The 27,003-nt window shown below is 32.7% G+C and overlaps 2 protein-coding genes and 1 long non-coding RNA gene across 3 annotated transcripts in view; 1 reads left to right on the top strand and 2 right to left on the bottom strand.

Annotated features, from left to right (window-relative positions):
* LOC132904702 (class A basic helix-loop-helix protein 15-like) overlaps positions 1-27,003 on the top strand; it is a 379,017-nt gene that overhangs the window by 41,351 nt on the left and 310,663 nt on the right. The gene's annotated exons all lie outside the window — the stretch shown is intronic.
* LOC132904714 (uncharacterized) overlaps positions 2,503-27,003 on the bottom strand; it is a 285,247-nt gene continuing 260,746 nt past the window's right edge. The window contains exon 3 of the long non-coding RNA XR_009657646.1: positions 2,503-3,338. This is a non-coding gene — a long non-coding RNA (uncharacterized LOC132904714). The remainder of the gene's footprint in view (positions 3,339-27,003) is intronic.
* Positions 6,513-8,270, bottom strand: LOC132916213 (uncharacterized). The gene is made up of 3 exons (XM_060976001.1): positions 7,913-8,270; positions 7,537-7,658; positions 6,513-6,855 (listed from the first exon to the last, which is right to left on the bottom strand). Exons 1-3 carry the CDS (start codon positions 8,243-8,245, stop codon positions 6,513-6,515), a joined length of 798 nt encoding a protein of 265 aa, XP_060831984.1. The 5' UTR covers positions 8,246-8,270.

Below are 27,003 nucleotides of genomic sequence, written 5' to 3'. Positions count from 1 at the left end.
ATATAATTTAGTCTTCACATTTATTAAGAAGAAAAAAAGTAGGAAACGAGTATCAGGAAAGAAGAAGTAGTTGGTTGAGTTAGTTAAGAAAAAATATAAGATACAATGATACAAAAATTACACACACCTGCTGCATTTACGTGAATTCATAAAAATGGTAGGCTTAATATCATATCTACTCATATCTTTTAGATCCACTCTCTTTCTTCCCTACGTTAGTGTTTATCAAAGTATAGCTATTTCCTCGGCGTTGAGAAAATTATGTAAAGTGTTCGTAATTTCTGGTAATAAAGTGTCTGTAATTTTATCCCAAGATATCTACGATTTAAATACTCTAATCTTCCTAATTCAATATGAGAATACATTGATAATAATAACATCGTTATTTAAGCATAAATAATTTCAGTTGCTTCAGTAAGGCAAATATACAGAATTCGATATGTGCAGACTTTCGTGACTGACTGTATATTGAGTATCGTCGGAGTGAGTTGAGAGCCGTTTGAATATCGTATCTGAGGAAAGAGTTGTCAAAACGTTTCAGTCGTGTCGAGTGGTATATTAATTTATTATAATCATTATACATTCTACCGCCGTTTGTCATCAACATTCATAATAAATTCTTATTTATCACTCGTAATATTTCCACAATAGATAACAATAAATTCAAGAAATATCATCGTAAATTGCAAGGTAAGAAATCTAGAGAACGAAAAGTATGGCTCACGCATACTCGAGAGACCTGTGTACACGTGTAGGCACGCGTGTTCGCGCGGGATGAATTCGTGTACTGGCCGAGTCTCGCGTGTCGGAGCGCCGTTACTCGCTGGACCGTTGTCACAACCTGGTCCGCTTCGTATCGGCTTCCTAGCCCCGCTTTCCTTCTGGAAAAGTTCCGTTTACACGCTCGTCGACGAACAAATCATCGCCCGCTGCGATTTGCCATAATTAGCATACGACCTCGCCTACGCGTCAAGCCGCGTTCACGGCGGGTGAGTTCTTTTTCACAGGATGTCCCACGCGAGTGCGTGCCCGCCGGTGTTCGTATTCCGTGGTGGTGGTCGTCTTCTTTGTGTTTGTAATGTTGGAATGGAGCTAGAAATATAGGAGAATGAAAATGGATATTGAAATGGTTAAAAAAGAGAAATCGATATAGAAATAGCGATAGAAAAATGGAAAAATAAGGGGCGGAAATTGATATAGGAACGTAGAACGCAAATGGAAAAATAGAAAAATGGATATAGAAATGTAGAACATAAATCGAAAAATGGAAAGGTACGAATGGAAAAAGGAATACAAAGTAAGTAGGAGAATGTGAAGCATGAAAAATGTGAAACATACAGGTGTAATTGATAGAAAGGTGATTGATAATGAATTGTAGATTCAACAGATTTGTAATTTATAATATAAATTTGTAAAAAATAATGTGAGATAACAACGCGAGTAAAGGTTATGAAAAAGAAAGGATAATATCGAAAATTCATATTAAAAAACGATGCACCGGTACGTATTTTATTTTGCGTTATATTCTATTATAATTTTTTTTTTAATTTAAAAAAGGAATTTTAAAAATAATGATATTCTTATAACTATATTCATGATATTTACATATTTTGGGACTTACAGTCAAAAATAAGTCCGTAACTAATTTCATTAATATAGTATTTCGCTAAAAATAGAAACTGCATACGCATACTGATTACTAAAGTTCGAAGAGTTCTGGCACTGCAGGAGAAAGGGAATTTTTAGAATAGAAGTCGTCGCTAGTACCTAAAATTGAATAAAAATAGAAATTGAACAAGTGTTCTTTTTCTGAACGAAACTTGAAGGATCATCCCGCACTGTGGGAGGGAAAGAATTTTTAGAAGTACAATTTCAGGATAAGAATTCTGAGATTAGCGTGTACAACAAGATGAAATTGTGGTAGTAGTAAATCTAGGAGTGCGTTGGTATAAAAGGAGCCGAGCCCTTAAAAAAGGGCAGACTGAAGGTTTAGTGCAGAGTTGTTGGAGAGAATTCGGAGAGTCAGCGCAGGATACGAGTGAGTGAAATATATATTTGTTTGATTAGTTATATAAGGTATATGTTATTAACATATATGAAATAGTTCGATCGTCTTAATTCGTGATTGTTACTATTTAATAATGTTAAAAAACATGTTCCAAAATATAAAAAATGGAATATTGTTCACGATGCAACTGGAAGGATGGTAATTTTATCTATTTTGCTCGTGAATTTATTAACCACCTATCTTTATGCTATGCAGCGCAGAATTTTTAATTCTTTTCTATTCAATAAAGAGAAAGTAGTTTTATTTTTATAAAATTTTATATACATACGTAGCATTGCAATTATTTAAAGCGTAATTAACAATTGTGCACGCACATTTGCGTACGTAGGTACATACATATCTACGTATAATTTTATTTTGAAATTAAAATACTAACTACACGTTACTTATAATTCTCTCCAAAATTCATTGTGAAACTATAAAACGTCAACTTAACGTACACAATCTAACAACTACTAACGATATCGATATACCTCATACAGCACGTAGTAAGTATACTTGTACTTGTGCTACATTTATATTACAAAACGAAACAAGCGGCTATACATAGATACAAACCATATTTCGCTTGATAAATCATTATCGTAATCATGCAGGAAACATATATTTTATCTCGTCAACCAGCGAAACGAAATTATTTTGAAACTATTATTAATTACTGTAACAGTTATAAGATTAATTAATTTATTCGCATTAGGCTACACAAAACCAGTAGCTAATTTAACAATTTACAATCTCGGGGCTCAATTCACGCGCCTAATTGATATCTACATTAATCAGAAAGATTCTTAGGGGAAAAAGACGAGTGAAAAAGTTCCAAGACGTATATTTAATTCAATTCGAATGATACGACTAAGAGCAATTTAAAGATACTTCTCGTAATCCTTTTTGGCTTGAACGCAATCGATCTCTGTGAACGCGTCTCCGTGTCAGCATGGCGGTCAATTAATGCACGGAATTAATTAGACGAACGATCGAATCAGTGTACGGAATTAATAATTATAATTCGAGTGGTGTAATAATTATTACGGGAAAGCAACCTGTTTCCACTCAGGTTGACCGAGGTTAATTCGATGTAAATATATGTAAGTGCTACGGATACACGTACGTGTTCCGGAGGGTTCGGCCGATTTAAATGTTCTCAAAGTTGTACGGTAGAAAATTATTGTGATCCTTCGACGAAAAGGAACTGTCCGCGGCAGGATAATAGCCAACGTTCGCGTGAACTTCGAACAAGCAGCACGCTCCCGATCGGATATACACAGTGTATCTGCAACAGAGAATATATCTATTGAATAGTGATCAGATATTAATTTATGATTTGACAAGCGAAATTTTATGTGAAGTTAGAAAATTGGATTTTCATTGCCCCTTGTGATTTAGGTTATAGCTTTCAAGTGATGTTTAACAATATTCGAATGAAAATATGTTGAATGGAAAGTTGGAAATATTGGAAGTTAAATTGGAAATTCAATTTAACAATTCGCGATATTATAGGATTTATAATTTAGAATTTATTTGTGACTATATATCCAAATGAAGAAATGTTGAGCTTGGAAATTGAATTCGAAATTCAGTTCATTATGTTATAAGATTATGTTTTGTATTCCTTGTGCAATGTATACTAGAATCGTAATTTAATCTCAACTTTAATATTCTGTGATTGTTATGTAAATTCTACGATAACAATTACTTCCATTACGATCGGTTTATGTGAAAAGTGCTGTATATTTGTACCATTGTCCACTTTGTAAGCGAAATTTTATTTTCTTATAATTTACTTTCTTTTTAATGTATTTTGTTAAGAGTTTCATATATTTGCACAAATAATTTATAAAATTAGCGTATAATATAAACGACACGTTATTTGTAAAGTACTCTAACAATATGAAAACTTTCATTCCTATCAACCTTTCAATCTATATAGAATCAAATCATTCATTAAACGATATGAAACTACGATAACAACTATAAAACGATATAAAAATATTATTTCTAAAACAAATTACAGTCCGAAGGATGTCACTATCACCACAATTCTCCCATTAATTTATATATGCAGACTTCCGCCTCCCTCGTGCAGAGCACTCGCGTGTCGCGGTCACGTGTCGCATTAATAATTCATTTCCGCATATCGTGCGTATTTCACGTATTACGCGAGTAATCGATTAACCTCCCTGGAAGCAAATTTGACTACGACATCTGGTAAAATTCAAGGAACACACGTGCGAACATCAAACGTTCTGGTCGCATTATTTTTCTTTTTCGTTAAAATTTCTTTTTCCAAATGTATCCGGTACACGAAGCGAATAAGTAATATTTTTTGCCAAACATCGCGATTTTTCGATTAAACAATGAAAGAATTTATAAAATACGTGTTGTCATGCACTGCAGACACACCCTGTATACGGGTGGTTGCAGCTACGAGCAACTACGACAGGAAGTCGTTACGGGATACCGGTAACCGTGAGGCTAAGTCAAATCGATGCACGCGAGGCGCTTTCGAAACTCGCTCGCTCCTCCCACTGCGGAAAATAAATAATAACGCGCGAGTAGCCGGCAGTTGCTCGTGGGACGATACCAAAGTTGTTTTAGCCGAGATGTTCGAGTTCGTGACAAACGTAGGATGCACTTTTCCGATGCTCGTTTTTCACTCGCGTTCCAATTAGCTACCTGATTTGCGAAGGCAGAATTATATGAAGATTATCAGGTTCTATAGTTTATCAGGTTGGTGCGTACGAAATATTGTTTCTCGAACTTAATATATCTGAGAATGAAAGAAAATATTGAGGAAAGGTCTTATAATAGATTCCAGTTAATTTAGTTTGTAATCTTTACGCGAAATAAAAATCTGTGTACTTTAAAAGCTTCTAAGTCAAAGCAAGGTATTTAGATCTTATAGACGAAATAGAAATAAAACTTTTTACAATATAATTCATTGAATTTATGAAGAAGCTTTGCCACGGTAGGAGCTGAAAGCTTCCATTCGTTATTGATGATTATATAGTTTGAAGTCCGTATATTTCTTTATCTTTTTCGAGTATAAACATTCAATAAAATTCAGCACAATTTCGCACAATTTCGCAAAAATTCTCCAAAATTGGTTAAAAGTTGGCGAACAATTCTTATTGAAATCTTGAAAAATGTATGTACTTACATTTCTCGAAACTTAAAACGAAATTTAAAAAAGTAGCCCCAAAGTACGTATTTAACAATACTGTACAAGCTTTCGAATCTGTCATTTGTTTCAAAATGAAATAATTTTACGGAGGTTATTTGTGGGATCTAAGTTCGAAGACGGGACCGAGAAACCGATCGAAAGAAACGCGTCGGCTTAGGATGAAAAGCAGTTAACGGCATATCATGAGAAGAGAGAGCGATTCAGCGTCGTGGAGGATCTTTCTCACGGAGCTCTTCGCTATAGGGCAGAGATGTCTGCATATGCCCGACGACACGATTATGATTTATGCCGAATCGAATCGAACCTGATTTATGAGAACGTAATGTTCTTAACTCTAGGATATGCCTGCCTGCTTGGAAGGCGGCTCGTGGAACGATTTCCGAAACGCATTCTGACGATCGAACTCGAGTAAAACAGTTCAACTGTCGCTCAAGGCAATGCTATCACAAAAGAAGTGTTTTCATTAAACGTGTATCGGTCATTAATAATAGTTTCCTGGAGTTTACATTCGAAATTAAGAGAATACCAATCGTATTGTTGATTTATAGTATTTTATCTTTGGCTCGCCTGTTCGAGAGATAATTTAAAGAAATTAAAAGTGATTTGATAATTACATAAACCGGTAAAGTTCAACTAACGATGGAAATTAGTTGTAGGGTATCTTACATAATACATATTAATTTATAATAACAACGTATAATAAAAATTAATTATTGCATATAATGATATGTATTACGAATGGATAATATTTTATTAAAAATTAATTACTGTGTATAATAGTAACTCGAAATATAAATAAGATAATTGTAATGGATAATATTGTTAATCTTTTAGAAATATAATTTTGAGGGATATAATAGTCTACATTCGTCTAACTTTTATTTTAATCCTAAATTTTATTTTTCCACCACGTATTGTTATTATTAAATTACAGGCTCTTACAGACTTTTGTAGGAAATTTAAATATGAAAAAATATTTAAAATACGCACGACATGCTAAATACATAAAATATCTAAATTAAAATATATATTCATGTATGTATGATATTCGTAACATCGTTTATCATCGACTAAGCACTATTTCTTTAGTTGTACTAAAAATGAACATTTGAATTTACATAAACATATTGCCAATCTATTGATTATACTTTGTTATACCAAACAAGTTATAAGTATCGATGAAAATTTCGTCTAAAAAATTTCAATTCTGTAAATCACAATTTCGTATCTATAACATTTAGCATTCAATTCTGTTTCTTTTTTTTATTTCTTCCCTTTACTTTTTTTGCCTTTTTTCTTACGCGTAGTCAATGTTGGATCTACTAAAGGTGGGCGCGGTAATTTAGGAGGCGGACTTCCTAGAGCGAGGTAATCAGCTACCGGAGAAATTCCAACGATATCTTTCATTAAGTTGCCCGGTGGAGCGGTATCCAATAGATTATCCATCATGAGATTTCCCATGGTCGCTAAATTATCTCCGACCGGTATGCTCATTCCTTTAGATAGCTCCGATAATTCCTTAGCGTTGCACTTATATTCTGGTCCCTGGGGGTGGCTTTTGAAGACAAAGCAATTGGGTGCGAGGGCGTATGGAGTTACGAGACTTCTAAATAATATTACAATTATGGTACAGTTAAATAACGATGGAATAAGATTTCTATAGAATTTGTCAAGTGGTATGTATGAGTCGTCGTTATATTTCATGAATTTTTAGTTATTTTGTCATAAAAATACTGGAAATTTTTCTTTGCACTGCAGCTTCATATCTGTATTTAACATAATTAAAGAAATGGAACCTACATAAAGATTTATTTTATAACAAGTACTCCATTTTGAATATTTTTTATACTTTTGCGAATTACATGCATTTTGAACATTTCTACACCTTTAAATCTCCCATAAGTGTATCAAAATTCGCAGTCTGGTTATAGGCTATGAATATTTATGCATTTACAGAAGAAATATGCTGAAATGTGCACACAATATACTACATGTATAAAATATTCAAAGAAAAGTACTTCGTGTCAATTTAGGTGTCATTTCTTTAAATTGAAAGATTTATCAAATTTAATAAAGATCATCTATTAATAAATTTATTTTTAATGCTATTACTGTTAATAATTTCTTTGAAGAAATTGGAAACTTTGTCGATAGAGGATGACTGACTATACAACGCGAAAGAATTCTTTCTATATGTAAATATAAATATTAAATTTCGAAGTTAAATTTTTGATTAAATTCACAAACTCCAGTTCATCGTAAAAATTAAATAAAACTTGCACAATACCTTCCTAAATTTATAACTGTAACATCCAGATCTAAGTAGCCAGCAAAACTGTTACCAGAGTCGACTAATTCGAATGGACCACTAAATACAAACGGTGTTGGGTCCTCGACGCATACTTTGCCCTATGAAGCAGAAATTTCAAATATTTGGCTACAAGCAGTAATATTTATGCCATCTCATATAATGCTGTTAAATTGAATGTATTAATTCAATAAATATACGTATATATACACTTATTAGTTAATGTATACATAAATTATTTGTATTAATGCATAAATGCATTCACAAGTAATTATGTCTAAACTTTTAATAGTAGGATCACAGTCTGTTCATGTTTTCGCAGAAATGACGAATAAAATGGAAAATAATGTCTTACCAAGTCACATGCACAGCCGCTAAAACGTGTCTGAGTGGAACAAATAGGAAAATTGTCGTCTAGTCTGAAAACGCCAATTTTTAAAAAAAGTCTCTTCATCTTCTTGACCATTTCTTCGCATGGCATTAAGAAATGAAAAGATTGGCCACCATTGAACTTGTAAATGTAAATTATATCGTCTTTAACAGATCGATCGCGTTCTAAGATCTCAGTGGCTGGGAAATTAATGAACACGACTTTCGTGACAAGCGTTGATCCGCCTGTGTCTGCGTATGCCTCCTTATTTATCATTAATTGGGACACGTAAACGTCCAAAAGATATAAGCCATACATAATTTATATTTATGTACTGTATAATTTTTTCCTTTTGTGAGAGGTTACGGAATACTTAAATTTTACGGAATGAAGTTGCGACAGTAACGTAAAGACGTTTCATGAATTATTGTCAATCATGTATAATGAATTTTGCCATGTTCTACTATAGGTGAATTTAAAAAATTAACGATTTACAAATTGCTTCAAGAAAAAATCTTAATGAAGGAGAAACAAATATTTAAAGGAACATTTATCGAATATATTTAGAAAACTTTAGAATTCACAAAAAGATTATAAAATGTAATGGTACAAACATAAATGATTTATTGGTTAGAACATATTATTATAGATATTATTATTTTATTTATCCTTATTCAGTCGAATTACTGATTTTCCTATAACAGAATTAACCCACCAAATATCTGCACAAACTCAAAAGTATTAAGCTTAAAGTTTATCACCTACAGAATTATTTTATCCTAAAGTATCAATGAATCGATATTCGTAGCAAGTAACGCAATTTAGAAACAACATAAAACTAAGTTTTTCCAAACAAATACTTTCTTTATGAACGCTAGAAAACAATGCAATTCTCTTCGTTGCTGAGAGATCTACGAAAAGTCACGAAACCGAGATTAGGATTCATCACCACCGATTATTTTTAAAATGTAACTTCTAACAAAATTCAATCGATCCGAAAATACGGTTAGACTCCTGCAGCGATGTTCTAATTGCGGGGCAAGATTTGCGAGACGTGGCTTGTGAAGTTCGGTGAATTATAGCCGGGTTGCCGTGCACGCTGCATCTTTCATGCTCGTCTAGACCAGGTTAAGCGCTCGAGTTTACGAACGATGAAAGACGAAAGGGTTTAGGTGTCTGGGTTAGGCATAGGTTAAGTCAGGGTTAGGAACCGTGAAACCGGTTTTCAGAACCGCGAGTCGGTGATTCGGAGCCGATGTGATTTACAGTTAGACACGCGAATTGATAGACTCGTTCGGGATAATTGCCGAAACATCGTTAGCTGTTTATGGTCAAATTATTTCTTCGCGCGATTCTATTATGCATTGTTGAATAGCGAGCGGATTGTAAGTTGCTGTACATAATATACATAATTATAAAAATATTCGAAAATATTCGAACTCGTAGAGAAATTTGTATTTATTACGCGTGTTATATATTACTGAAGATAATTTAGAAAATAGATACTTAAAAAATATATCATTAAAATTTGTTATTTACAAGGATAGATTATTTGAAGTAACATCCATTGGTTTCTGACGTATTGAGTTCCCTGTTACAATAAGAGTCTCGTAAAGATCAAAATAAATGATAGCCTGATGATGATATATGTCTGTGGTGAATGGGATAGATGTAATTGAACATTTCAGCTATGGTACGATATTTCTTGTCTATTCTTCACCAATAAATAAGCTTTAACATTGTGTCATTGGATAACAGCAGCCTTTGTGCTGTTTAATCACAGATTTATCTTCATAATTGTTACATTTAATATCCAATTTTGAAATAGCAATCCCAATCCACTTTCGTTATTTAGTAGAAATTCTTTCCACTCTCAAGAAATAATTGTAAATTCCAAAGAAATTCTTAAACGATTATAGCATTCAAGAGGAAGCAATATGGCTATCGAGCAGGTCGTATATTGCACTACGTGAATATTCTTTAGGTGATACATAGGTTGAAAGTATTCGAACGCTTCTGGGTACCTTTTGATGAATTATTATTATTATTATAGTATTATAGTATTATGCGTGTTATACAAAACATTTTGAATTTTCATTAGCACGGTTACGAGATTCGACCATCGTGATTATGCTGGCCAGGTTTGAAATAAATCAGGAAAAATTAGGAATTAAAGGGTATTTAGTAAATACTGTATACTTGATGGAAATCACAGAAATATTTGAAACCTCAATATTTCTTTTACTACGAGGTATTTAACAGTTAGTATATTATGTACTTTAGATGGCTATTCATGTTGTATACCAAGGACGTGATTTATACTATTTGATATATATTTACAGGAAAAATCATTAGAGTGCTAGTGGAATTTCAAAATATTTTATATAACACACACAATATACACGACAAAATTTCTTATAATAAGTATGTTAAAATATGTATGCTAAACTGAATTGTGTGGACATGTAGAATATATGAAAAAAGAAAGATTTTTTTTAGAGATTGCAGAGATTTTGATATTTACGTAGATAGGTAATTTTGATGTCTTACAAATAGAGAAATTTCTTCTTTTTCTAAAAGACATAAGTAATAGGAAAATAAATACATGAACAATGAACACAGAATGGATCTATTATTCCATATAAAAATGTGGAATATAAAATCTACATATGTGAGGCTACATTTACACATAAATATATTTTAACACGTTTCAATAGATGAAGCAATGAATTTCATATTTATTAAGATAACTGTACGGTAAAATATTTTCAATTTCGATGAACATTATAAAGAAAATCCATTAAATGATACATGATAAAAATTCAATTGAAATTATGTTATAGCCATATATTTCACAAGACATATCCAATTGCGGCAACAGTGTTGGTTTTATTTATAGCTTCGATTAAAGTGACTACATGATTAATTTTCTCACAACATATGACAAGAGGATTAGTTGATGAAGATATTAAATGCGAAATGATTTTCTAGAAAAGATAGGTAAAAATAGAGAACCATAATGTCACGATATTGAAACAACTTCTTAATTACTTTATAATTACATCGTAATTAGAACATCGATTCAGTGTTACAGTACTACAATTCCTTATCTTACTAATATAATTTTTATAATGTTGCTGGGCAATGTTGCAAAATTTTTCTGTCGATACTAATTAGTTTGGTGTCGGCTGGGCATGATACATCGCAATAAGAGTTCTTGATCATTTATCTGATTATAAGGCTACATTTATCCGATTGGAAAGCTACAATTTGTTATCTTAGTTCTACTGTTCTATCGAGAGTTACAAAATATAGACTGCACCTATCATATTTTTTATCTATATAATCAATACTTGTCAGTATTTAAACACACCTCCCTGTGAAAACTGCTTATAATTATTCTATATTATTCTAAAAAAAATTTTATTGGTGTTTGCATTACATTATATAATGTTTCCTTCTGTACATAGTTAAATCTTCAATAACAGATAACATTGTGCTCTCGCTAAAATCTAATATAACGTTTAATGTGTATTAATTATATCTAACACAATTCCACATGAAAATAAAAAGATACATCTCCATCTCTTTCGTGCGTTTATTTTCCTGCACACTCAAAACATTGACGATGCTTAGAATTCGTACATAATATTTACGACATCATCCAAGTCGTTTGGAAGATGAAAATAAAAATCAACATTAAACACTCGTACAACAAGCATCGATCAACCAAATTCGATCATAAAATGGACTTAACTACACGAAAACCATAATTCCTCACAAAAATAAAAATTCTTCATCAATTTTTGTCTTCTCGTACAAAATTCCATATTACTTTTAAGAAACGAAAATAAAAAATCAACATCACGTACTCATAAATCTAAAACAGAAAAGCCAACAGCCTACTGATCGACGCATAAAATATCTCGCACAAACGTTCGACAAGTAGCACACCGTTACGACGCGAACGAGGCACGTTTGAAAATCTCGAGCGAAGGAAAAACACTTTTCCGCGTTAACCGCGTACCTCGAGCTACGACAACGTGTAAGCATTTTCGACGCTATTACTTTTCGTGGGAGCTGTTAAGCAGCGTAAAAGCAGAAAGCGCCCACGGCGAAATAGATCCGGGGTGAGAACTAATTATTGTTATTAAGACGTTCGAGGGCGGGCTAGTGGTGTCGAGTCATATTCCTGCGGCTTATCGGCTCGCTGGCTCGTATCTCGCAATTAGGATATCGCGCCAGTGAATTCTTCTATGTTTTGCAACCGTTTCAACGAACGCGTGTTACACGCTGACTCTGTCACAGGGGTTGTGATTTTGTTTGCTCTTGCCCAACGTTCGGCTGACAGTGAACGGCTAAGTGAATCGAATCAGATCGCGTGTTTGTTAAACTCGAAAGTGTAATTGAAATAATTTTATATAGGAAGGGGAATTTTTAAATCGAAGTTTAAACCTTACGGTCTTATGTAATTTTAAAATGGTAATATATGATTATATGAATTAAATCGTTCTGTCTAGTTAAACGTAAAAAAAAAAAAAGAAGAAAACTGGAATTAAAACGTTTTCGTGTACGAAAGGCGACTTATGTTGGAATTTTAGTTGACTCGAGTTATTGGATAACGCAGACTTTGCTTTATTGTATAATTTCGAGGTGGTAATAAATGATTATAGGAATTAAAACGTTATCATCTAGGATAAGAGTGATTTTTGTATTAAGATTTAATTTGGAACTCTCGTTCTTGTGCAATTTCTTGTGATAATACATATATGATCGTACGAATTACATTGTCTTGTCTTGTTAAATGTAAAAATACAATTAAAATGATTTTTTTTGTAGAAAAAATAATTCTTTATTCGTCTTTAAGTTATTGTTTTTGCACGTGTTTGCTTTCTTGCATAATATCAAGATTGTGTACAATATACAATCCTGCAGACTAAACGATTTCGTCCTGTTAAATGTATAGATGCAATTGAAATACATTTACGTAAAGCAATTTTATATTTGGATTTAATATCAGAACTAAAAGTAGTGAAAACGACCAATTCGTACATGTTTTTGAGACACTGTATGGTATTCTAAATTTTTGGAACTATTGTGTGTATGTATTTTTATATTTAAAACCTAGCTCTTTCATGGTGTTTTATATTTCCTCTTGTATCTTTCATTCTGAATTCTTTTCTACATGCCCTATTTTTATTCGCCATTGGTACTAGTGTTAAATTGCTTGGGATCATAAATAACATAGATGCTTTGCATTCTTACGTGATTTCCAGGTGATAATGAATGGTTGTATAAGTTACATGATTATCGATTAATTTAAAAATGCGATCGAAAGTTTTCGTGTAGGAATGGTGATTTTTATAGTAGCACCTACTAAAGTTAGCTAAGGTCCTAGGTAATCTAGGCTTTGCATTCTTGTGTGATTTCAACGTCATAATGAATGGCTATCTAGGTTAAATCGTCTTGTCTGTTTTCTAAATACAGAACTGCAATTGAAACATTCTTGAGTAGTAAAGGTGACTTTCATATCGGAATTCAACGTTGGTTTAGGTTATTGGTTATCTGGATTTAGCATTCTTTTGTGATTTCCAGGTGATAATGAATGGTTGTTCGTCGATTAAATATCCTATCCATTTGTTAAATGCAGTAATGCATATAAAACCTTCTTACGTACCAAAGGTAATATTTATATCTCGATTTAAATTAGTTTGGTTTACCATTGAGCCGGAATTTACGCTCTGGTATATTTTCGAGGTGATAATGAACGATTGTACGATTCGAATTATCTTGTTTGTTTCTTGCGTTTGAAGGTGCAATCAAAATGCTTTTGTAATAGTGAGAGAGATTCTTATTTCGAGTATCAGTTGCTTACGATTTAAGTTACCAGTTTAGGTATCAGTAAAACTTGACACATATATATTTTGAACAATTTAAAATTATTTAGTATTTCAAAGGTTTTACTGGATGTTCAATAGAAACAGGTATAACTATTGCTTCAAGAAAACAAATTGAATTAATTAAACATTCTTTTTCTGCATTTTAATTCAATGTAAAGAGATATCTTTATGTGAAACTAGAGAATAGACGAATAAAATTATTTTTTATCACTATTCATTTATTCAGAAGGAGGAAGAAAGATATGTACGACAAAAGATATTGTTATTAGATGTGTGAACAAAGGAACGCGTGGATAAACTGTAAAGTAGAAAATATATTTTAATACAAAAGTGTAAATACAGGTAGGAATATAATTTGAGCTGGTCCAGATCCACACGCTAGCAGTGTTACCCTATGACTGAAAGCCCTGAAGCCATCGTCGCCTGTCTACTGTTTATAGTCTGCCTTGGTCCCAGTCTTTTGTCTATACGCTGTCGATGGCTTCAGTGCTTGAGAAAACTGAAAAGACCAAATGTAGAGTTTTCTTAGAAGTGGTGACCACTTCAACAGATATGAATATAATATAATTTAATCACCAGAATAAATATCATAATGAATATAATATATAATTCAATAAATGTTAATAGATATCATCATAGTAAATATTCCTCAACACAAGGGAGAATTACGTAACAATACTTTATCGAGAAAGAAATATGATTAAAAGGAACAGAATGTCTTTCTTTGAAATTATTGCAATTACATTCTGTTCCAATCTTGTTTGACAGCAACTTTGATGCATTCATATTTTAATTTGATGAACATTCAACGATTACGTCCTATGTACAGAAATTATAATCACATGAATCACATGTCGCCGTACAACCCGTTTCATCGTATCGTATCTACGTAATTATCCTGAATGCTACAGAATTTTATAATAGTCCTTTGAGAACCGAAGCAAAGATTGTAAAATAAAATTGGTAGATAAAATAAGAAATCTGTAATAGCTAAATAGTTGCTTCTTAAATAACGTTGTTGAAGGAGATAAACGACCAATTAGTATTTTTATTTCAAAGGACAGCCACACAATTTTTGCAGTACTTGTACTAATAATAGCAGCTTGAACGCATAAGAAAAATTATTTGATTTAACAGGATGCAATTTTATAATATATGCACTTTAATTTTTATGAGATTCCTGATTACATAGATATCGATATCAAATTTATACTTTGAAATTGTATTTCATACATTTTTTTGTTATAAGATACTATATTATAAACATTAAAATTGCGTGTATAAAGAACATATTCTTGGTGAAAAAACTTATTCGAAATATTTGTTTATTAATGAGATTCTCGAATTACATTTCTATCTTAAAGTATAGAAGTATTGAATGATATTTTCTTCAATAATAAAATACCATTCATAAAATAATTTACACGAATTATGACGGCAATGTCGGAAGAATAACATGAAAGAATAAGAAACTTCACACAAAGCAGGTCTATAAAAAAAATACAAATGTTGGTAGCTTGATTTATTTTAGTACAGAAATTGTGCTCGATATTTTTGATTTGATTAGTTAATGAATTGATGGAGGAATAATATTTTTATTTATTTGCATTAGTTACACCCTTTTAACAGAAGATGTGATATTGAAAAAACAAAGAGTCAAGTATTAAATTGGGATGAATAATATACTAGTAAAATAGTATACTACTCGTGTCGAGTGAATAACTAAACAGGAATTTCAAGATACATACTTTATGAAACAAAAAATTTATACATTTCTCCAAATTTTAAAAATAATAGATTTTGTGTGTAAGATATTATTACAAAACTTTATGAAAGATAAAAATACATAAACCAAAAAAAAAAAAAAAAGAAAAAGAATGAAATAGAATTTTTGAAAAATCTTTTTTGCCTTCATCGTATACCAAATTTTCGATTCATATTTATAATAAAAGAACTTTACATTACAACTGAAAAGTTGAGACGATAAACGAGATATATAAATATGTTTTCACCAATTATGACATTTACATCTTTTGTTGCGTGAATGCTATGAGTTTTCAAAATTGACCACCTTTGTATCGAGTTGTAACATAAATTCGTCCTATTCTTGTATTTATTATATGCTTTCCGGTAATAACACGACAAAAATGTTGCGTTATGAGATATTCAAAATTTCACAGGTGATACGGTTGATCGATCACAATAAATTTTTATCAAAATGGTTGCTGAATGGTTTTTAAATGTAATCTGAAAATATCGAACATATGTGAGAATGAAGTTGATAAACGGTCGAGGAAACAAAGAGAATAAAACGAATATGATATTGCAGTCCAGTCGGTTTAAAAGAAAAATAAATGTGATAAGTATTATACCCTCATGTTTTTCAACCACAGTCTAGTTAGCACTTACTATCATACCTCTATCTCGAGATAGGTTTAAGGGCTAAAATAATAAATTATTTCAATATTTATTACGTTTTTCCATCGCATTCCATATTAAACTTATCTCCTTTCTCAGTAAAAACACCGATTTCTGTTTATCTTCTTTCTTTTTACTTACATCGTTTATTTCAACGCCTCAATTATCAAAGTTCTCGCGTTTAGTAACATTTCAATCGCAATTTTCGATGGCGATCGAACACGTTCGTAGTGGATGGAATGCGGAGCAATTTAATGTGTCAGTGAAAGCGATTATAGTTAGTTTATGCAAAATCGCTGACCGAGCGTTAAATAATTTCCGGAAGGGATACGCTTATTTTTATCTACCATAATCACCGACAGAATTTCTTGTGGTTCTATATTTTTAATTCTTAATGTTTCTTTTAGCGAAGCAATAGCGTTGGAACGTTGTTAAAATATATTAAATGGTAGCCGTTTGTAAATCGAAAACTTTATTGCTTCTTAGTAACTGACATGATGTTAAGTAACCAAAATAACTTCCTTCATTTATGTCATTGTTTCTTTACGTTCCATTAATTTATGTGTTTATTAATTCATTATATGGGATAGAAGCTACATTTTATGACGATGAAATGATTTTTCTTTGAAGCAGATGAAATCAGGAATTCACTTCTCCACTTCTTCCGTATTTTGGCATTTTTTCGTAAAGGATACGTTTAAATTATGTATGTACGGTATACATACCACAATAAATGTACATTCAAGGGCAAAACGTAGAAGGAATACAGTATATAAAATAATAAACAGTTCTCGATCAATATTTTGACACTGTGCCGAACACGAACGAAGAACAATACATGTTTACAAAATATGTTTCCATGAATAGAAAAAGTAGGACAGATTGATTTCAGCGTAATAATGTATTGTTATTAAGTTCATAAATCTTCTAATCGCGAAATTAAAGAAATTTTATACGAATGTTTTTGATAGTTCACATGTAAATAAATAAATAGAAGATCTATTCATAATAATTAGTTATTTTGTGTCTTTTGCTATATACAGTAGAGGACAAAAGTTTAAGATGACTGTCTTTCTGCAAATTATCGCACTATGTTATACATGCTAAATAACTAACAATTCGAAGTTATCCTTACAATTTCATGTACACTCAGACTCTATTTACAAACAGCGACGAGACTTTCAAAACACGAACAATAATTGAGAGGATGAGCGTGGAACGATTCGATGCTATATTTCCTGCGAACATTAGTTTTAGTGGGGCATCGAATTAATCGAAAAATAATAAGATTATTTAACATGATATATAAAATTTATAGTAACAATAACGATTTATAATACAATAACAAGTAACTAAATTTAGGAATCTGTGTGCAGAAGATAGAAAAATTGCTATATCACTTCGCAAGAAAGAAAAACATTTGTCGAAATTGGTTTTTATATGGTGTACCCTGTAACAGACGATTACGCTGATAGGAAATTAACATTCATTGAAAAAATATTTATTAAAAATATAACGACATAGTAAGATATTTCAAAGGAACATAAATATTTTAATACTTATATTGCACAATAAAATAGTACAACAAAAATGCCATATTCCTTTAATTGACGGTAATTAATCTAATAAATCTAATAAATGGTCTACATGAAATAAAATAATATTAATACAATATATAAGAAAACTATCGTAATACATTATATAAACAAATCTTTATTTCAAGTAACGACATAAATAAATAAAATAATATGTAACGACATATTTGACTTTGTTTTACTAAATTTATCCTGTCACCGTGCCATTTCGAGAAGAATCTCTGCAACATAAATGTAATATAATACAGCATAGAATAATAGAACATCAAGAGCATAAAATATAACCAACGAAAATCGAATAACGCTAAACGATATTATTAAAAAACAAAAAATATCACCAGTGTCTTCTTCAAAACGATCGTATCAAAAACTTAATTAATAAAATCATTCAGAAATAGTAATTTAATCAATTCAATAAATCGACGACCTTAACCACATGCAAGAAGCATGCCAGGTTAAGGTGGAGTCCTGTTGAACAAAGTGATGCCGAGGGGAACTAGGAAGAACATCCTGCTAGACTATAAGGACGGGAGAATAATGCGATTGCACGTTTATTCGTATATTATTGCGGCGATAAACAGCACTGTTAATTCTCGGTCGCGTTCAGGCCGGGCGTTCAGGCCGGGCGTTAGCCTCATGCTACGTTCCTCGATCCCGATATGATATCTCAATGACGCTTGTTGAATTTGCATTGCATTAGGCACGTACATAGCTATATACGTAACTACGACGGTTACGTTAACAAGAGAAAGTGTTAACGATAGGGAGAGTGTTAACGAGAGAATGACGCGGTAACAACGAGGAAAAATAGTGGCAGTAACACTCTAACAATAAATGCTCGTCGTAATTTTGCCGTACGTCGCTCGCTCGTTAGACTTTTTACGCGCGGTGAAACCCGGCGAAACCGGAGGCAAAGGAGGCTCATTCCGCTCGCAACAAACGTTTCTATGTATGTATATTCATGTAGATCGTGTACCGAGACGTTTAAAATGTTCCACGGCTGTTTTAAATTACATTGAATAGGAATAATCGAACGCTTGGATATCGATACGATTATCTTTTCGTGTTTTTCCTACGAAATGTTTATTGCACCAGATTTCCGATCATTAGGTTTGATACTGGAAAATATGAACCTACGGTCACCTTATACTGATGTTCTATCTATTTTTTGGTTCGATGAAATTATGTATTAAAGAGTTCGGAATGTCCTTTTGCGGATTTTAAGGTAATTGGACAGATTCAATATGTTGAAGCGAGCGGAACTGAGAACTTGAATTAATTGTATACAAGAATGTATAAGGACTTTACGTGACTGTGTTAAAATTTGTTAATATCTATGATACTGTTGCGAGTATTTGACAGTTATAGTTTGAAACGTTAAGGCCTGCGTGCACTGTGGCAGAAATTTAAGAAGATGATCGAACTTCAATGATATTCGTGTTATCGTTCAAATACAACGCCTTGTAAATTGTACTTTGTAAAATACATTACCATAAATAGATAATTATGCAGCAAGACCACTGGCGCGCGAGTAACAATATTTACCAGATAATACAATTTATTACTCAAGTTCAATCTTTCCAATCACAAATAATCATTCGCAGTCTAGTTATCAAATACGAATAAATATTATAATACTCGGGTTAAATTTCTAATAAATAAATAGTGAATAGACAATTAATCAGAAAAGTCTTCAATTAATAACTAACGTTGCATCGAAAGAATACCAGGAGCAGCAGTGTAACGAGAAACGCAACATTTTGTATGAAAGAAAATACGTTTCGTCTCTCGGCTCTATATATCACGCTCGTCAAGCCTCGCTAAAGGTAGACTTCTCGTTTTCCCTCTGACTCTGCCATTAAAGCGACCAAGAAAAAAAAAAAAAAAAAAAGAATCTACCAGCGAAAAAAGCAAAAAAATGTAGATCGTCAATAGCCCAACACACAAGTTCTCATCAACGCAATCTCTCGCGGGATCGCGTTGAACCGCACAAGGATGGAACACGTCGCTCGTTGGCTTATACACGCGGGATAAATTCCAGGCGGTCATTCCGTGCTTCTGACAACGATCCCCATGGACGAAAAGCGTCCTTAGTCACCGCGGCGAACGGTGTAAGTTGCGCAGAAAAGCACCGATAACTGGAAACGTTGTAATCATAACTTCTTACGGGGTGACGATTACCCAAGCATCGCGCGATAAAACCGAGCCCATCCTGGTTTACTCGCCTTTCCCATTCACCCCTCCTGCCCCTTGAACCTTCTACGTCTACGGTCTTCTCGTTTCTTCCGCTTGGTTCGATTCTTCCCTCTCCGCTTCTTTGTTGCTACTATTTTTCTTCTATTTTCTCTTCTCGACTCTCCTTCTCCCTCTTGGCGATCGTCGTGGTTTCCCCAGGCATCGTATCCGTTCGAACTCGCATGCGAGAAGAAGGTGGGCACCGTTTCGTCGATAACGAACTGGTTAACACGCGTTCATTACCCGCGGCCACGTAGGTATATTAACCAGGCCTGATCCTGGCCGGATCCTCTTCTACCTGCCAGCGGCCATCTCGTAATCATTTCTTTCCGTTTCCCCCCACGTCGTTAGATATCCGATCGGTCACGCGGTGCTTTATCGAATTCCAATGGAACACTGACGGTACAGAGAGAGAAAGAGAGAGAAAGGGAGAGATCATTTGGATAACTAATTGGTCAATGACTTACGGCTACGTGGTAGCTATTTCGATGAAGCGAGGAATGTAGGTTAGAAGATCGAATGACATGTAATATTTGGGAACCTTTTGCGATGAGTAGAATGTTTATGTACTTGTTGGGGATTTAAGAATGCAAAAGGTAAAGAACAAAAATGTGAACATCGTGCGAATAAATACGTACAATATCCAAAGTACTTGAAGGTACAAAAATGCATATGATACACGATAGGCAGAAATATATTCGTAAAGGCTACAGGTGATGGGCATGATAAATCATATTTGTCGTCCTTCGTAGAAGAGCAATTTTATAATTCAATAATGTGTAACTCAACAATTTAATAATTCGCTAATTTGACAATTTAATGGTAGATCAATATAATCGAGTAATTTGAATATTTAGCTTGTAATTAATATTTAAAAATTAAATCGTTTCTTCACAAATATTGCTGCGATTAAAAATAACAGAAATAATAAATCGATGGGCAACACCTTTCACTTAAAAAAGGTATAAATGCGACTGAAAGATCACTGCAACGTGCATTTATAAGTACATTTGTAAGTAAAATTGCAACGGTGTATTATTAGTCTGTGCAACCAATTATTTGAGTCTCTGCTCTTGGATTTTCTCCTCTTGCTTAATTGCCCACTTAAATAAATTTTCAGTCACTTTATTAAAGACGCTTATGCACTTATTTAATCTGAACCGATAACAAAAACTCTAATCAAAGGTATGATTTAAATAAGCAATGATAAATGTTCCTTGCTCAAATTGAATATTCGCATATGTATTGCATTGTAGAAACGGATATAAAGCGATCTAATCGACACTTTAATTAGCGTTATAAAGTATTTTTACGGAGATACAGTCTAATCATACCTGATCTCGTTTGGCACGTTATGAACTGTGATTTATTAAAATTCGTAAAAATATAACGGAAATGGCACGGAAACCTGATTTTCTACATCGGGATATAAAAGGAAAAATGTTAAAAGTTCCGTATAGGTATGATGAAATATTGAGATAGGTGTAAAGTTAGTGTAGTTAGGCTCTTTAAAAGATACATTTCAGAAACTAAGTGTCAAATGTTAAGTGCCATATTATGGGACCATTAGAAATTGTCCTTTTAAATTTTCTGTTATATATAGAAATAACATTTTGTAGCTACGAAAAATGTTTAATTCTACAATATATTTTTCTAATTTTTATCTCTTTGTAGTAGGTATATCATTAACACTTACAATTAGTGGATACTAGTGCTGATACTTCTCGGATTTTTTATTTTACTTTCTTTTAATTTCACTCTCAATTTATACCAAGGATACATTATTTTTTTTATACACTCGGAACATTATATTCTAAAGTCTATCTTGTAAAATGAAAATCTACAGAGTAGTATTATTGAAACGATATTTCTTCAAATGTCTATTTTCCTTCAACGATGAAATTAACAATCTCAGATGTCAACGAATTATAATTGATCGATATAAATAGCTATATAATATTAATATATAATATTTACGTAATATTGTATACATATATTATATGTCATATAATATCACATAAATATACTCTCAAGATTTATTCTCAAACAGCCACACCTAAAATAATCCAACTTTTCAAATCACGAAACTCGTAGCTTAGACTACGCTTCATTCAAACCGTCGTGTATCGTCGTTGCTCGTGTCCTAGAGCGGAGTCGACTCGCTAAAGGAAACTAGCCGCGACTACGAAATTATGCAGTGGCCTCTTCCGTTAACGGAGGAACTCTTTCTCCGCTACGACAGACGGTCCACCTTAATCTTGGAGGTCTGGCCGAGTCGAACGGCACGGAACAACGGGCAGTAGTACACGGGAAGGCAGCATTAGCGTGCTAAGCAGATGCAGATGAAACAAATGGATTCGCTCGGTGACCGTCGTAAATCCACGGTATCGTTGACACGATCCGTACACCCTCGCACGAACCGTGCTACGAACTCTCTCCGCTACGACCTTCTGCCTTCCCTGCCCTTTTCTCATTCTCTGCCGAGAAACTGGACATCACCCACTATATACGCGCCAGTTTTGATTTATGTGAAAGGTGACGCATCGTTCGAATCGATTACCGGGGCTGATAAACGCGTTAACCTGGGTCCACGAAGAGAAAGGAACAAAGAATTAGGAGGAAGGAACTCGCAGAAACGAAGGTGGCGAATTTCTAGAGGATAAATACCGATATGGTATAAGTCACGGTAATTGTATCGTTTTGTAGATTGAGAGTGATTTGAAAGATTACAATTAATTGTTAATTAATTGTATATTGCAGATGCTTATGCGTTTGTGGGAAAATTTGATCGCAAGTCGATGGATCGTTATGTGGGATGTATAATTGGGGTTAGGGTAATTGTGTTTTTATTTTGAACATAAAAACGATTTGAAGGATCGGTTATACGTCATCGACACGTGATTTTTATGGATTTATGGGAAAATAAGTCGCACAGGTTGGTAGTTCTGTAGATATAGTTCATATCTGGGATATGGGGTAGTTGTGTTTTGTATAGCAGATGAAATATTTTACATTGTAGGTTTTAAGGGTATAGTAATGGAAGTTTCAGTAGCTCTGTATCAAGTGAAATGTAAAGATGTCAGAAGTATGCAAAAATAGCTAAAATGTAAAATATGCAAAAATAAAATATTTGTTAGAATGTTTAGTAGGTGGATGAATCTCTAATCTCATTTTACTTATGTTCATAAAAATCTGATTTTATGTAATATTGGCAGGCAAATGATTCGAATGTCTCGACAAAAATTTGAGAATTGACCATGGAAGTAAAAGAGTGTTATAGGAAGAATATATAGAATAGAAGAATAGAACATTTTAAACTTTGAAGTTGAGATACGAACTTTTTTGTAGATTTTGTGCAATTATTATTTTGTCTAATTATTAGAATATTAGAGCATAATAATGTAAATGTTTAACAATTCGACATTATTGCTCTATTATTTATATCAATATTCCTTGCAAAATATATGAATAATTTGATTACATAAATTGCTTATCTAGTTGATAGATATTAATTCGCTATATACTATCATAATTATTTTTTAGAATAAATTAGTGAAATTTTAATTCCACATTGCGCACGTTATTTAAAGTCCGTTCTATTCTTCCACTCCTTAGATTCAACCATGTGCACGAAACTAATAAACATTGTACAACTACATATATTGTATCTACTATAATTATACGTTTCAAGAGCTTTTCAACTTATCACCGTAACTAACACGAGAAATCGATTAATCAGAACAATCGACGAACTCGTAACAAAACCATTTTTCAAATCTTTTAACTTCATAATAAAGCGTACGACAGACGGAGTTGAAATTTACAACATGATGGAATCAATATTATAAAAATGATTTATGTCGTGACTACAGAAACAGCCTTCGTCAGGATTCCATAAGTGCACGATTTAATTAGATACAGCTATGCCATGTAATTACAGGTATATCCACAATAATGCAATGAATGTGCGAATAATAATAAATAATATGATACAATGAATAATATAATGAGTCGTGTAATATGCTGAATATTTTGTTAAAAAAAGTCTTAAAATATATTAAACAAAAATTAAAATTATTAAAAAGAATTCTTTTGCTCTCTCGAGAAACTAAAACATAAACAGGTATTGTTTCTCTCATAAACTCTTTAATTCTTTTATAGCAAAGTGAATCCTTCAGATGTCCTAAATTTCTTCCAACATTAGGAATGAATGAAACACTTTACATCTGTGCATGGGAAAGATCAAACGACTTTAAGCCGAATAGAATATCACAGTCGAGTAAAACCTATCTTTATTTCTACAAAATAAAATGCAGACAAAGAAACTAGCCGCTTTAAGGTATCAATTAGCGGCTAGCTACCAGTACCATGCTTTCGTAACATTGGCAAAGCTTTATCTTCTCGCGGAATGGCGCGGTAAGGCGCAAATTAGAGTCCACGCTGCGGCGCGGAGCGAATGACTAAATCCTTGGACGCAAGTTTCGCAAGTGGAACAGCGTTGAACCGTGTCAGCGGTTCGTCGATGCACGGGACTTTTTTCTTAACCGGGAACACCTGTAATAAATACGTTGTCTCAATTGGAATTTAATTAATGGTACGTAATTCCCGCTTATCGCGATCGAGAGCTCGCGGTACACCTCCGTTCCATTAACGCAATTTACGAAGCCTCGAGAGACCGAGAAACAGTTATGCGTAGTATGAATTATTTTCTACTTTTGCCGCCAACGAATACTATTCTCAGAGAGTTCGAAGGTAATATAATAACTTGTATCGTGTTTTTGAGGATTTTCAGCTTCTCTTTTTTTAAATATATGAATAAACGTGCAGTAAAAAATTTGAGTACTACAACATTGATAAGCTCCTGTGTAGAAATAATTAGAAAACGAAAGTAGAAACTGAAAGACATTGCTACATTCTTGTATTAAATTTTTATTTTTATTGTTTCAAAACTAGACAGTAAAACTATTTTAATTGATTTTAGTAAATATTATTGTTGGTTTATACTATATTGTTTTATACCATTTTGCTATTTATATAGTATATGTACCATCATAGCTCATAGTTGAGCTAAATTGAATTATGCTGTCGTTTAATTACATCGTATTTGAAATATAATGTAATTGACTTAGAGACTAGAACTCTGAAGAAGTGAGATGAATGTTTATATTTAGCTTTCACGTCTGTAATTTTTGTCATGCTCATACGCCGTATCTTCCGTTTACCGTTCATACGTGACTCAATCTTATGTTTATGTTTTTCAATTATATTATTCAATTGCACTTTGTAATTATACTTCAATTGTAATTATAGATTACACTGTGATTTAATCAAATGAGAGATCTGCATTACTAATTACAATGTAATTGAATACAATGTAATTGAACTGCTTTGTAATTATAATTGCCGGCGCAATTCTGCACAACTGTAAAATATATTAAAATAATAAAACGTACTAAAGCAGACAAATTAAGTTTGCAAACTTAAAATATCTTATACATCTTATATAACAGTTGGAGCAACAGATCATTCTACTAATATTTTACACAAATACGTGAACACACATTATACTAGGCATTAATCTCTTAATTCATCAAGTAATACTCGCACTACGCCCAAACATATCAAATTTCCACAAAAATTCCACGATTAAATCGACAAAATATTCACATGAACGAGTCATTTAACGTAAAATAAAGTCATGAATTTTCGCATAATTTTTAATACAAACACATTCAGTAAATACTAGAATGCATGCCTTGAAAAGCAGCTTCTGTTTTGAAACGATATTCCAACCGACTTCCGACATATGAATCTTTAAAGCATAAGATACTCACGTTGCACGGTTTCTTGAATGGTGGCCGAAATTCCAAATATCGGTGTGACCTACATTTTTTTTTTGGAAACGTGTACGTCGCTAGTAGTAGTAGTAGTAATAGTAGTAGCAATAGTAGTAGTAGCAGCAGCAACAGTAGTAAAAAAAAAGCTGACGCGTTGTCTGTCACTGATCACCGCACGCCCGTCGATCGTGGGGTAGGTCACGAGAGTGTGGGAGCGAGAGGTGCGAGTATACGAAAGAGATAAACAATGCGGATCTCTTTGCAAGATGATATCTCAACACTGAAACACCGTATCGAGATGAAACAAAAAGCGTTTAAAATAGTATAACTCCCTGCTTCTAATCGTGTACGAAAATTCATATGAGAAATTCGACACTTGCCAATATAAATATAATTAAAAAAGAAAGTCTTTGATATCAGTGCATCAATATCTATGGATTGTAAAGATCAAGTAATTTTAAACGAATTAAGAACGAGCCACACAAATCTAATTAATTTTTTTCTTATCGCAAAGGAAAAACTAACCACCTATGACATGTGTAACATTAAAAGTTCTATAAAATATGTTCTCGTAAGTTGCTCCAAATATGTATGGGACTAAAAGGACGCGATATGACATTCTTTAGAATTTATTAGATATTTTACAACGAGAAAACTGTAAGAAGATTTTATCATTTCTGTTGAAGCGTATTGGGCTTTATCATCTATCGTAAACAACCAACGTTTACCATCGGATAAAACGGTACAAACCTTCTTGGTTACCGTATTACTCCATGTTTCATGTACTGTGCATGTACATTATATTAAAAAAATTGTACAGTGACAACATAAAGTGGTCATAAATAACATTTAAAGATGCATGCGACCTATAATCTAAAATAAGAAGAAAGATGTTTGTTGTTTGATTAATGGTAGACAGTTCATGAGTTCTTTTAAACGTAGATTGATATTGTATGTGTCCTATATAAAAATTTTTGAAGATTTAAATGTCAATTATAATAATATTATATTAATTTTCTCGTGCAACATTTGTATTGCATTTATATCAGAAGAAGATTGGAAAATGTTTGACAAGAAACACGATGTGATGA

Source organism: Bombus pascuorum, chromosome 2 (genome assembly GCF_905332965.1).
Source record: "Bombus pascuorum chromosome 2, iyBomPasc1.1, whole genome shotgun sequence".
NCBI classification, from domain to species: domain Eukaryota; kingdom Metazoa; phylum Arthropoda; class Insecta; order Hymenoptera; family Apidae; genus Bombus; species Bombus pascuorum.
This window is presented reverse-complemented; position numbering and strand designations above follow the sequence as displayed.